The following is a 13,737-nucleotide window of genomic DNA, read 5'->3' on the forward strand; positions in this document are numbered from 1 at the left end:
AGCCTTATGAAGACGGATGCTGCCTAGAGATAACTGCATGGGAGGGCGGGGACTGCACTTCGGCGCCTCCTCTGGAGATTAACGTGGTAGTTTAGAAAAGGGCACATAGGTCGATATGTCATAGGCCTCCTTTCAGCATTAAGTCGAGATGAGTGGATGGGGGCTTTATGGGTGATGCAGGCTGGATTGTTAACACTTCAGACCTAACAGCATCTAATCGTTTACTGCAGTGCACGGTAAGAGATGTGATGACTGCTTATGCCCAAAGACAAACACTACCTTTTAGGTTGCTTGGGAAAGACTTAAATAATGTTATGCTTCATAAAGCAACGGGGAACCTCAGGTGCATAGGTCAGGTGTTCAGCACACTGTGTAGGTTAGGTTGCCCAAATATCAATTATTAAGCCAATACCATACCGGCAATCTAGAATTTACATAAATGCACATCAATGTTGACAATATCAAAACAATTTATTAATTCTATACCTTCTGGACTATACATTAAGTTGTGAAAAATACATAAATGTTTACTGAGGTGAATAATGTGACATAGTTTGCCTTCATCATGACGAATAAAAAATAATGATAAAGAGATGTGCTGTGTCACAAGTCCCAAAATATTTCCAAACCAAAAAAATTTTGTATGAAAATAAGCGCAAAATCACATCCTCCTCAAAACCCACAGCAGATGCAATTTCCGGCAATGATGGACGCAACCAGCATCCTGCCCATTTAACTGCAACGGCACCATCTGCATCTTTCTCTATCACACACACACTCGAAAACACTCATGTGCACACACACACAGAAACACACGCACGCGCACACACACACACACACACACACACACACACACACACACACACCACACACACACACACACACACACAGGCTTCCAGAGAAGGTGTGACGGAGCAGACCGACTTCTCCGCAGGCTTTTCAATTTCACAGAGCCCTTCAAGTCAGACAGTCAAAATTAACTCTCCCGTTTTCGCTCCATTTAGGCCTGAGAAAAAAAACAGCTGGTTCCTTCCTGCGGCAGAGCAGAGTTTAAATCTGATCTGTGTCTAGTCTAGTGGGTGCTCTTGGGATGCCTACCCCAGTCCAAACCTCTTGTCCTCTTGCATTCTCTCTCTCTCTCTCTCTCTCTCTCTCTCTCTCCCCCTCTCTCCCTCACGAGGCCTTGTCCTCGCCGGTGATGAAAAGGTGGACAGGCTTCTTGGACTGCAGCATCTGGGCCGCCCGCTCGGCTCCAGCGATGGCCGCCAGCTTGTGGGCGTCGTAGCGCGAATAGAGGGCCGTGCAGGTCCAGCTGGCCGAGTCCACCCCGTCGGCGCCGGCCTGTAGCATGTTGCACACCTCACTGTAGAAGTGGGGGTACGTGGGCAGCCCGTAGAAGATGAGGTGTCGGATCCCCTTTATGGTGTATCTATGGACAGGAGGAACATTGATATGAACACTCCATCAGCCTCTGGTCACAATGCATGCATACATTCTATTATTAACCTTCATCAACTTTTATCCTTCATAGCAACATATGATACGTCATTTCTATCTGTCCATCACCTTTGTAGACCGTACAAAAAAACCCTCTTTATTTGCAGTAGTCTCATAGCACATGTAATCCATGGCTGGTAATCTCATCAGGAAAAATCCTCAAATCCCGTCAGAGAATTTGAAATGTGACAGAAGTCGGCACAGCCTGTGCTCAACACTGAGCTCCACAAGAGTGGAGAGCATCACTTCACAACATGTTCAGAAAGAGGTGACATTTTATGTTCCGAAACCACCTCTGTTCTGTGCCTCACCTCTTGTAGAAGTGGAAGCGCTCGCTGAAGAGGAGGAGCTGGATGTTGCCCTTCTGGAAGTAGTGGCGTGCGCGGGACACTTCAGACCGCTGGGAGTACTCCGAGATGCTGGTAAAGTTGGTCTCCTCCTTCTTCAGGTAGTTGCGTATGCGCACAAAGTCAAAGTATGAGGGCACGTAGATGAAGGTGTGGGACATGACTGAGTCTCTGTACTGGGGCAAAACTTTGTCCACAAAAAACTGAAACCTGTCAAATGAAAGCAGTCAGTTTAATGGTAGCACTGGATCCATGTATAAACATTGTTTATGATAAAAAAATAAAAAATATATCAATTGTTGATACACAGTAACAATCTCTATAGTGCCACAGAGCAATAAAAAAAGAACACTTGAAACACCTGCAAACTTACACCTGAAGCAGATGCTTCAACAGCAAGTAAAAAAAACTGCTGTGATCAACAGCACCCTCTAGTGTTCATTATGCTGCATTTTGATTTCCCATGAAACGCACCTCGCATCCTGGTCCATGAAGCTGTCTGCACTGAACAACTGGAAGACGTGCGGCAACTGGACAAGCACCTGGCAGATTGAGCCTGTTTTGGGCAGGTTTTTGGTGGCAACCTTACAAAGACAGACGTAAAAAAGAAAGAAGGATGTAGATAGAAAATAAAGCAATGTTTTTGAGCAATTCAGCATGGCTCGGTTTGTCACACTGTTTGCCATTTACAGAGCCAGGACTTTGCAGGAGGTTTTTGGACCACACAAACTGGATAGCATTAGCATTAGCACATGAGTGCAGCCTCACCTGTCCACGGTAGTTGAAGCTGTGCTTGGTCAGAATGTTGTTTATCTGAGGCTCCTGGATGGAGCTGAACACCAGGGTCTGCCGGTAGTACTTAGCCCAGCTGTTCAGGTTCCACATGCGCACTCGAGAGAAGTCCACTCCATGGGCGTCCAGCGGCTGCAGGTTCAGGTGCTTCATGACATGCTGACGAATGAACAGGGCTTTGGTCAGACAGCCTTTCAACATGAACATACAGCAAAATGCTAAAGCCATGATTCTAATTCCCCTGAATTACAATGGACTGTACGGAGCTTCATGTCCTTTACTTGAATACTAGCCTTTAGTCAACAATAACAAAGTTCCCCTTAAGACTAGCAGAATGTGCCAGCACTGTTGAAATACATTTCATATCAAGTTCAACAGGCTCAAGCTCATACAGTAAATGGGCTGTTCTGACTGTAACACCTTGTTACAAATAAAGCAAAATCGCGGGCACTGTGGCTTAGCTGAGGTCATACCAGCACGTGCTCCCAGTTCTGCATGAGCAGGACGTCCGCCTGGTCCAGCACCAGCACCTCGATGGACGACAGGAAGTCAAAGTCGCGCTTCTTCTCGCCCTCCACCCCCAGCAGCGTGCGCAGGCCCAGCGGCGAGGCGATGATGATGTCGGACGAGTAGAAGGGGGAAAAGAGACGGATGCTGCGCTTCAATATAGACACACCTACAGGAGCACAAACAGAGGAAAGGACGGACCACTTACAAGGGGTTGACAGATACACTACAAGAACTACAAGCAAATAATTCTCCACTTTGAATATTCTTTTGTGACACTATATGGTCAATAGCAAATAAGTGGAAATGATCACTCACCTATCCTGAAATGGTCATCAACGTTGCCAGAGAAAATGGCGTGGTAGTCGTCGGGTCGGATGAGGTTGGACGGCCGGTCCTCGGGATCCTCACTGAACTCGTCCTTGAACCTCTTCTTGTTGCTCACGTCCATCTTTTTCTCTTTGGGCTCCAGGAGGTGGATGAAGGTCTGGACCACCTGCAGGACTCCGTCTCGGAAGGGTGCTACGATCAGCACCTATCAGCCAAGAGCAACGTCAGTGCATGGGGAAACAGTAACAGCAAGGAGATGCCTAGAAGAAGTCACACTCACAGTTTCAATTTATCCAAACCAGTCAGTGCATTTTTGAATCCCACATATTAAGACATTACCTTCAGATAGATTTGAGGGATTTGAGGGTTTTATGAATGTTACCTTTGGTCTGGTGAGGCCTTGGTCTCTGGCATCGTCCTCCCCAATCTTGCCGTCTTTGAGCTGGGCGTTGTGGGTCAGCACGTTGGAGTTAGCCTTCAGCACATGGTTGAGGACATGCAGGCAGTAGGCGCTCCTCACCTCCTTTGCATCAGTCAGAGGCGAGCACTCAGGGACATACACATCCCTATAGGTCCCCATGAGACCCAGCAGCTCCCTCTGCAGGTCGCTCAGCTCCTGCTGTGGGGCACCCTGCGGCTGAAGGGCTTGGTTCAGGGAGGCCCAGTTGGCCTGAAGGGCCTTGTGAAGAGGGGGAATGCCCACGCTGGATGCTTGTCCTGGGGCTGGAAACCTCTCCAGGCAAGAGGTGCTGATAAGGTTGCCCAGCCTGGGCCACTGTATGGAGGAACGTGATATGTTTATATGTGAGATATGATATATTTAAACATGTGATGACAATTCTTTTTTATGAGCTCTACAAAGTTGGGCGAGAGTTATAAATATATTTTTAAAGACATTCTTGAAGTCTTCTATAATTTGACCTGCTGATAAAATAAATAAATAAATTAAAAACTACTCTAGCCCCACTTAGAACTGTTCAAATATCCACACACACACACACACACACACACACACACACACACACACACACACACACACATATATATATATATATATATATATATATATATATATATATATATATATATATATATATAAATCTATATTAATATATTAATCTAAAACACTCATATCTTTAAAAATATTATTGAAAGGTCCATAGATTTCCAGGTCAGCCGAGTACAAATCTGTGCAAATCTGTTAGAGTCATATGGTTAAATTACAATCAGGTCAGACAATTCAAGAGGTTGAGGCTTACCTTGACCTGGGTCTTAGTTCTTCTGCCATCTGCGATCAACTTCACCTCCTCTTCACTAAGTTCTGTATCCACGTGTTTCAAGAAAGGGTCTAGCAGGAAGACCAAAGAACCCCAGCCGTAATCATTTCAAAAAGTCCTCATTCCATATCAAGCTCCCACATCAGTTCATTGCTAATATGACAAGTATTTCTATTGGATGATATGGAATCTGGAATATTATCTGTGATTCTAGTACTTAAAGGAACCATATGTAAGAAATGTATTTCAATTAATCATAAAATGGCCCTGAAATGTCACTAGACATTAAGAAATCATGTTAATTTCAAATACTTATATCACTGACAACAGTAGTCCAGCCAGGATATTGTCATTTAAAAAGTGAAGTTGCAGCACTCAACTGATGTTGATGCTGTGTTTTGTCATGTCATGTTGTGTTTTGGCCTGATGCGCCACCCTCCACCTATCTACTAATCATAAAGTCAGTAGTGTTTCAGCATCCGGGTTGGCAATCTCGAGTCAGGGGGGAGGGGGAGGGGATAAACCAGTGTACAGTACTTTGAAAGTGATTGCAGTACCAGTTTTGCCCACAATCTTACATATGGTTCCTTTAAATAGCAGGTTTTGTTTACACCCATAAATGTGTTTAAAACTCACATAATAAACACAACATATTAACGAAGTGTGTAAGTAGATAGATAGATACTTTGTTGATCCCCAAGGGGAAATTCAAGTAAGTGTCAGTCATCTCTCACCTTCCTCCCCTTGAGTGGTGGTGTCATCTGCTTCATCCGGATCTCCCTCTGCTGTGATGTTGCTCTCCAGACAGAACTGAGACTCGTGCTTCTTGTCTGTGAATTCATCTCCTGCCTGGCCTACCTCAGGATCATCATCACCATCCAATGCTCCACCAGCTTCCACTTCATCCTCCTTAAGAACTGGACCAGGATCATCTTCTTCCTCATCTGCTACTTCTTCTTCTTCGACACCATCTTGCTCAGATTCAAGTCCACTTCCTTCTGCAAGTGATTATCATAGGTTGTGCATCATAGGCTGTGCAGGAAGGAACTACTTACTATTCCAAACAAACCAGGTAAGGAAAGGATTGTGTAGGTCAGCGGTCCCCAACCACCGGGCCGCAGGACATTCCTAACCGGGCCGTAGCCTACGAGTTTAAAAAAAAATGCATGCAAACTAAACTAAATTTAATTCGCAATAATGTCACGTTTTTACATGGCATAGGCCTATATGCAGTTGTTTGATTGCACGCATGTTTGCATTTTGCAAGATCTATTTTCTTACGTCTGTCTGTCCCGCCTTCAACACTTTTACATATTGCCTTCAGCGCTGCGCAGCCTCAGGTCAGCTCACTTCACTTGATCAGTTCTTGGCGAACGGTAGTGTCACACGAAGTTAGCTAAATTGCTAGAATGAGCAACAAAAAACAAGCATCTTTAGCAGGTCACTGGCCAGAGTGTTTGAGTTGCGAGAGCCGCTGCAGAGATTTCTTACAGAAAAAAAAGTCACCGTTAGCTGCACATTTTAGTGATGAGGACTGGGTGTCAAAACTCGCTTACCTGTGTGACATATTCGGGTTGCTTAATGACCTCAACCTGTCACTCCAGGGGAGAATGACGACTGTCTTTAAACTGGCAGATAAAGTCGCTGCATTTAAAGCCAAGCTTGATTTGTAGGGATAACGAGTGGACCGGGGTGTATTTGATGTGTTCCAAAAAGTAGTGGGGGTTTTGGGAGAGACTGAGGCAGGGCCCTTTCTCTCGCAGCTGGTGCGCGATCACCTTGTTGCGCTTTCAAATGAGTTTGAGCTACTTCCCATCCTTCAAAGATCCACGGCAAAGCAATGAGTGGGTCCGCAACCCATTTAACACATTACATTTTATATAGCGCTTTTTCTCGATACTCAAAGCGCATCACATGGATGGGGGGACCTCACTAGTAACCACCACCAATGTGTAGCACCCACCTGGGTGATGCACGGCAGCCATTATGCGCCAGAACGCTCACCACACACCAGCTTGAGGTGGAGAGAGGGAGTGAATGAGCCAATTACAGTGGAGGATGATTAGGGGGCCAGATTGAATGAGCCAGGTTGGGAATTTAGTCAATATCCCGAATAGTCCTAACTTGTCAGCGCAGGAGGAAGAGCAGTTGATCGAAATTGCAAATGACTGGTCTTAAGAGTGTGTATAAGGAAACCTCTCTGGCAGGTTTTTGAATCAAAACCAAAGCAGAATATCCCGAGATAGCCGTAAAAGCGCTGAAAACGTTTCCCACCACTTATCTATGCGAGGCCGGGTTTTTGGCAATGACTGCAACTAGACAAATTGCGCAATCGACTGGACATTTCAAACACACTGAGGGTGTCACTGTCTTCTATCACCCCCAGATGGAAGCTTCTTGTTGCAGGGAAACAAGCAGGGCTCCCACTGATTATTTTCGTAATGCACGTTTAGTTCCCATATTTTGTTAAGCATGTTCACACTTATAGATGTAGCTTCAAGTTGTTCAATATTCATAGTTCATATTGTTCAATTTTCACTTCTTCAAGTTCACGTTTTTCACAAGAGATCGTTACCTTCACTGTTCATACATAACTGGAGCTAGTTCTTTTCAAGTAATGCATGCACAACACATATGGAACATGGAACCCCCAAACCCCCCCCCGGTGTAGGTTATAGGACTAGACAAGTATATGACAGCTCTAACCATAGGAGTTATACATGAGCCCGTTTCCTATTAGAAATTCTCTGGTCATACATTACCTTCTTCGATTAATTCTTCCTCCTCTTCATCACTCTCGTCCTCCTCACTGTCAGTCTCAGGCTGCATCAACGTGCCCAGTAGTTTCTGATAGGCTGATGGCTGCTCCTCCGGCTCGAGGTCATCATCGCTTTCATCAATATTCTTTCGCTGCGGTCGCTGTGGACTGTCACGCTGAAGTAACAGGGAAAACACTGAGGTCAACAAACCACCTCGAACTACATCGACAGCATGCAAAATAATATCATCTTGGGTAGCAAGTCATCTGAAATGATCAATCCAGCTCAAACATGGATGGTTACTCACCAGATGTACAATCTGTGTCCTCTCGGTCTTGTCACTAACACTAAGAGAATTAAAGAGAAAAAATATTTTCCAGATTTTATGGAACAAGTACCCTTAGCTTGCTGTCTTGCTAGCTGCACACTCTCTTACTAGCTATGTGGCTCACATGTACAGCAGCGGAACAACATCTCCAACTTACTTGTCGTGGAAGGGATGTTCTTCGCCAAACTCCTTCAAGTGTTTTTTCTGCTTCTTCGTTAATCTGCTAATAGTATCGTTTTGTCTATTCTGTCTCTTCCCCATGTTGTTGACACGCTTGCCAGCGAACCCACGTGTTCCAATGAGTTCTCTGGTCTTTGAAAAATTTCATTCGTGAGATAAGCATGTGCTGCCACCTATTAAATCGGAGTATACTTGACAGGTAAATTAGAGCACCCTCTTGCGCATGTACAGAGTACTAGACTAATTAGATATAAAGACAAGTAAAGGGCATGCTCGTTTGTGGCATTTGAAAGCACTTCACACGAGTCCCATCACAATAAAAGAAATATGGAAACATCAAGGACTGAACAAATGAGACAGATTTCCCTGACTAATTTAAGTTGGAGAAATTTAGCAATTTACTAATTTAGAGTAGCCTAATTCAAACCAGTTGCTGAGTTGGAATTATAGATCTCTAAAGGCTATGTAGCTAGTTGTTTCAGTTTTAGTTGAATATCACACAAATTCTTAGGCAAACACATTGGATTTTCCCTAAATTCAGAATGTCATGAGAATGGATCTGATTGTGTCTTTTGGACTAATGTGCCTCCATGCAGGTCAATTTGGCATGTGTCTTGAAAAAAAAAAAAAAAAAAAAATGGGAAAAGCATACTTGGTTTATTTCAAACCAACTTCCAACAATCCAACAATTTTGATCAGGCCAAGTGCAGGCAGTTTGATCACTGAAAATTGTTCTATTACAATAACTGAGAACATATGCAGAAAAAAAGTATACAGTACATTTTAATGTTAATAATTTCTTTTTTGTTGTACCAAGGAACTGATTTCAGTTCCTCCCACCCATTACCATATGCTAGCCTGATCAAATGCCTCAGATTTTGAAAACATATGCCCTGCTTGTGATTAAAATGGCTATTAATATCTCGGGGGCAGCCATCCAGGGAAAACAAGTAAGGCTGAAATAAATGAGCCACACACTTAACTGCCTAAAGGTGATTCATAAACACTCAAAAGGTTAGGAAAACATAGTGCGGTGCCAGGCCGATGAGGGAGTGAACCAGCCCCCATACTCTCCTCTACTCTCAGCCTGTCAAAGGGGGGGCCGAGGAGCCGTACTCCAGGAGGGAGCGCTGAGTGAATCATTGGATCTCCGTCCACTGGAGGCGGCCCATTCAGAGTAAGAGTACACAGGCGTGTCCACAAAGGTCGCAGGCTGGGCAACGTTCCACATCTTGACGGTCCACTGGAACCACGGATATGTAGAGGTCAGTGAAAGCCCAGGATGATATCAGGTCCTGGTGGACTGTATGGGGACGGTCCTGCCAGAGTATGTGTATGCTGTTGTGTTATAGGCCGCTATGACACATGGCAAAGAGGCACTAAAAGCTCATGAAAAAGAGCCGTTATACTAGGAGCATTCCTACATTATTTGCACATGTTCTGGCACACTGAGCCTGCAAAGGAATCTCTACACTCATACACTATTCGGGTCCTTGCATGCAAATATTTTTCCCCTGCAGAATCTGTCATTTCATCACTCTAAAAAACACAATCATTTATAGTGACCTCTGACAGCTGGGAAGCATGTGTAGGGAAAAGATTTTCTTGAAGTGCCTTCCAACTTATTAAAAAATACTGAAGACGAAGCAACCCCAGTTTGTGAAAAAGAACATGTTTACAGGGTACTTGTTAAATTGCCCACATCAGAATCAAAGTAGCTATAAATTTTAATTGGGAGCGGTGTACGCTTTCAAGGCTTGCCCAATGGCAGATGTTTATGAAGAGGCTTGATGTGTGTGGTGTGTGTATGTATGTGTGTGTTGTATGTGAGTGTATTTGTGTTTGTGTGTGTGCCTGTATTCAGCACAGATGTTGAATAATTTACTAAACTTTCCTACACAAAACTCTAATTTGTGCCACACTATTTGTGTCATTTATCTCACCTCAGACATGCAAATAGTTTAGCTTCTGTGCAACATCAACGAATAGAAAATGTCTATCCTTGTCCTCATCTCATTTTTGACCTCTTGACCGCAGGTAGTCTGCAGGTAGGCAGTTGTGTGAATGTACTTTATCAGTTCATGGTGTTCTGGTATTCTTGCTGCTTAATGTATGAATATGTGCTTGTGTGGTGTCGTATCATTGTTGATCAGCATACGTGTGTGTGTGTATATTGTGTGTGTGTGGCTAGACAGGTGCTAAGTAACGTGCACAAACATGCTCACCTGTCATGATTCATTTGGTGCAACTGAGCTGAACTCAAGTGAAGTCAAATGTTATATCTATTGTTGCCATGTTTCCTGTAACACACTCTCATAGATTGTACATAAAGGTTTAGGTTCAGTTCCCAGTTTATCAATTCATGGTTTCACATTTCAAAATCACAGAAGGAGAGAAATTAATAAGATGCTTTGGCAATGGGACCACACACACACCATTCAGGCAGCAGCAGCACACACACGCACACACACACACACACAGACCCTCCAGGCCACTGAAGACAAGTTTATGCATATGATATTGCAAAACAAATGTTCCCCTTTGTGTCTGCATGTACATTGGCACTAATAACAATGTTCTGTGGGTCTAGACATGTACTTAATATTCCGCAGTTATGACTCATTAGGTAAATTAAATACACCCACAAAGATATATGTTGATGCAGCTAAATTACCAGTACATTTCTGTTATGATTGGACGCTATCGAACATATGACAAAATGCGTCAAAGGAGAAGCTGTCACAACTGGTAACGTCTTTTAAAAAGGTGTGTCCCTCCTTTCAAAGGAATCCTAACTAGCCCGAGGTATGTTTTCTGGTTGGCATACAGAGTCAAAAACAGCCCACTCTCCCTCGACACCCGTACGCCTCAAGTGGCAACAAGCTTCCACATTCAACCTTTTATTGTGAATCGATGTTGCAACAGCAGGCTGAAACTGGAGAGGCCGCAGGAACAAGTGCTGGTGGAGAGCCAGTGGAGTGGCCCCGAGCCTAGGGCTCACCTGCAGGAGCACACGCACACACACACACACACACACACACACACACACACACACACACACACACACACACACACAGAGTGGGGAAGGGTTTTTTGATGCCTCCTGATGAATAGAGCTTTGTGTGTGAGCCCTGAATGCTCACGTTGTCTCTGTCCGGGTGTCTGTGTTTGCAAGCGTCTGTGGAATTAGGCCTGTTGTGTCCCAACTGCTTTGTGCGTTCATTTACTTTGCCACTGTGCCAACTGAAGATACCTGTCCTGAAAGCGATGAATAGGTATGATAATAAACCCACCCACAGGGCCGGTGCTGTCTTCCATTAACCACATTCAGAGCTATATACAGCTGTAAGTATTATTCATGTTAGAACTTCTTTACTTATGAATTATTAAAGAATCAATATATTGTTCATTCAGGACTGCCATGTGCATATGAATGCTTTATTATTTGTCATCATCTATCATCAAGTTTATCATCAGGGAAAGGATATTTGAGGATAGTTCTAATTAATCAAGTCAGGCCTCTAGTTAGAGTAATGAATTGACCTTGTGTGTTACTTATTGAAGAGTTGACCGATTAAGGTTCACTGTAAAACAGATCTCTTTTCACCCCAACAGTCCGCCCTCTTTGGCCTCAATGCAAAATGAAATGTTTCATTTCAATATTAATCATCTTTAAAATTGGCAGTGACTGTTGGGAAAATGGGCCCATTAATGTACATTAATATGGTAAAAAAAAAAGCATGGAATCCTCTCTAAATGCATTTTTTTTTTTTTTTGGCTGATTGTCAGTCTATTATCCCAATTAGAATGGTTGTTCACATCCCTTTATCATTCTTTCATATGACCACCATGTTTATGCCCATCACAGTCCTAGATTCCATAGAGCCCCTTGTCAGCACTTGACAGGATATCAGAGCAGAAAGCCAACTGTGCATATCACTGTCCACACAAACCAACTCACGCGGTTCGCACTGCTTATATTATAACTTAGTGGGAACCCACAAAACGAGATCTACAAAGTGGGGCAGCGCCGATCGCCCAAGCCACGGTGGTTTTCGTTGCTTTAGTTCCTCGCCCACTCTTTCATCCTTCCCGCTGTCTTTTCAGCCCGGCTCCCACTCAAGGTAAACACTGCGGCGCAGTCGCACAGTTGTTCATTTCTCCTCTCGGTAGGGCGGCTGTCATTCAATCTCGTCCTTGGCTTAGTTTTTGGGGATGAGGCTTCGCATCCTCACCGGGGTTCCCGCGTTTCTGGGCATCCACCGCGCCGCTAGCCAGCGCTTCGGCTCTCCTGGCTCGCCGTCCCTCCAGAGGAGCGCGTGTGAAAAGTGAGATGTTAGAATAGCAGTCCGCACAGTGGCACACAGGGCATGGGTGTTTTCACTCAAGGAAAAACCTCACAGGTCAAGCCAAGTTATTTTAATTTGAAAACGTATTTTTTTTTTCATTCTTTCTTTCTCTCTCCCTATCTCCGTTTCTGAGAGCGCTCGTAGCTGGGAAAATATGAATATGTGTGGCACGCATGGGAAGAAGGGAGAGACCCACACCACAAGGCAGTAGGAGATCTTCATATCTCATCCCACAGGCCTACAGCAGTTAACACCAGGATGGATCAGGCCTGAGTGTGCCGTAGATCAGGAGGTGACTCTGTTCCAGATTCAGATGGCAGATCTCCTCTTACCCTATGGATGCATCGGGGGTGTCACAGACATATTTCGAAGTAAACATGTCCATATTTCTTTCTCTCTTAAAAGTTTATAAACCACAGACACTCAAAGTAACACACTGTAAAGAGTGCTGGCCATCTCTGATGCTTTACGGTGTCAGTGGGCAATGGACAGGCATCAGATCCTGAGCCAACTCCTTGAGCAGTGGAGCACATCTACAGTATAACATAGAAGAGTCAGGGGGTAAAGACTTGGCAAGAGAAAGTGGTGACTGACAAAAAATGGCAAGTCTTAAAAACATACAGGTTTTATTTTCTGCCATGGAAAACACAAGGAGTGTGTCTAAGCACAGGCACACACACACACACACACACACACATAAACACACACACACACACACACAGAGAGAGAGAGAGAGAGAGAGAGAGAGAGAGAGACAGACAGACAGACAGACAGACACACACACATGCACATCTCACACACACATTCATTTCATATGTTTTCAATAGTGTTTACATGATTAGGGAGCTGCCATACCTCTGTGCATTCTGGATCTCGTTCCCACCTATTTATCAAATATCATGCCCCTGTAACCTGGCACCCATGACACTCTGGACGACAGAGAGATTGCATCTGTTGAATTGGTCACGCTTCATTAATATGCAGACGAAAGATTGCTCGACTGCGGGAACCAAGCGTATCTGATTAGGACGGTAAAAGCCCTCACCACAGCCAATACTCATTTCATGGCAAAGAGCGAGGGGAGATGAGGGGAGGGGGATTTGGGTGTTGGGTCATGTAGCAGAAAAATCAGACGCGCCCGATGCTTCACTGTGGGCAGCTGGGCTCTTCTGTCCAGGGGCCCCGAGGATCCCTGTCATCTCCTTGGTGTCTCCCCGGCGCAATCAGCCAAGGTGACGAGATGGCCGTGGCTGAGGCCTCCTGGGTAATCGAGCGTGGAGCAGGGTAGTGGGGGGTGGAGGTGGTGGTCGGGGGGGTTATCGGCCACTGCCGTTTCTGCTTGTCCCGCTCGTCAGATGTAACGGAGCGAGC

At 44.7% G+C, this 13,737-nt stretch overlaps 1 protein-coding gene across 2 annotated transcripts; it reads right to left on the bottom strand.

Annotated features, from left to right (window-relative positions):
- Positions 1-450: 450 nt before the first annotated feature.
- Positions 451-8,152, bottom strand: utp25 (UTP25 small subunit processor component). Of its 2 annotated transcripts, none has more exons than XM_048227733.1 (12): positions 7,995-8,152; positions 7,817-7,856; positions 7,513-7,684; positions 5,485-5,745; positions 4,733-4,821; positions 3,856-4,248; positions 3,462-3,678; positions 3,110-3,312; positions 2,613-2,795; positions 2,319-2,428; positions 1,809-2,054; positions 451-1,429 (listed from the first exon to the last, which is right to left on the bottom strand). In XM_048227733.1, exons 1-12 carry the CDS (start codon positions 8,096-8,098, stop codon positions 1,174-1,176), a joined length of 2,274 nt encoding a protein of 757 aa, XP_048083690.1. In that variant the 5' UTR covers positions 8,099-8,152; the 3' UTR covers positions 451-1,173. The 2 variants fall into 2 exon arrangements, with proteins under 2 accessions (XP_048083690.1, XP_048083689.1); XM_048227732.1 differs by having other exon boundaries at positions 5,485-5,748.
- Positions 8,153-13,737: the final 5,585 nt, after the last annotated feature.

The sequence above is a fragment of the Alosa alosa genome, chromosome 19, assembly GCF_017589495.1.
Source record: "Alosa alosa isolate M-15738 ecotype Scorff River chromosome 19, AALO_Geno_1.1, whole genome shotgun sequence".
NCBI lineage: Eukaryota > Metazoa > Chordata > Actinopteri > Clupeiformes > Clupeidae > Alosa > Alosa alosa.

Bases quoted from the DNA above. Each gene is read 5' to 3' on its own strand.
- utp25 (XM_048227732.1), bottom strand. From the start codon at position 8,098: ATGGGGAAGAGACAGAATAGACAAAACGATACTATTAGCAGATTAACG. The intron at 7,857-7,994 runs GTAAGTTGGAGA...TAATTCTCTTAG, and splicing joins GAACATCCCTTCCACGACAA to TGTTAGTGACAAGACCGAGA. The intron at 1,430-1,808 runs GTGAGGCACAGA...TCCTGTCCATAG, and splicing joins CGCTTCCACTTCTACAAGAG to ATACACCATAAAGGGGATCC.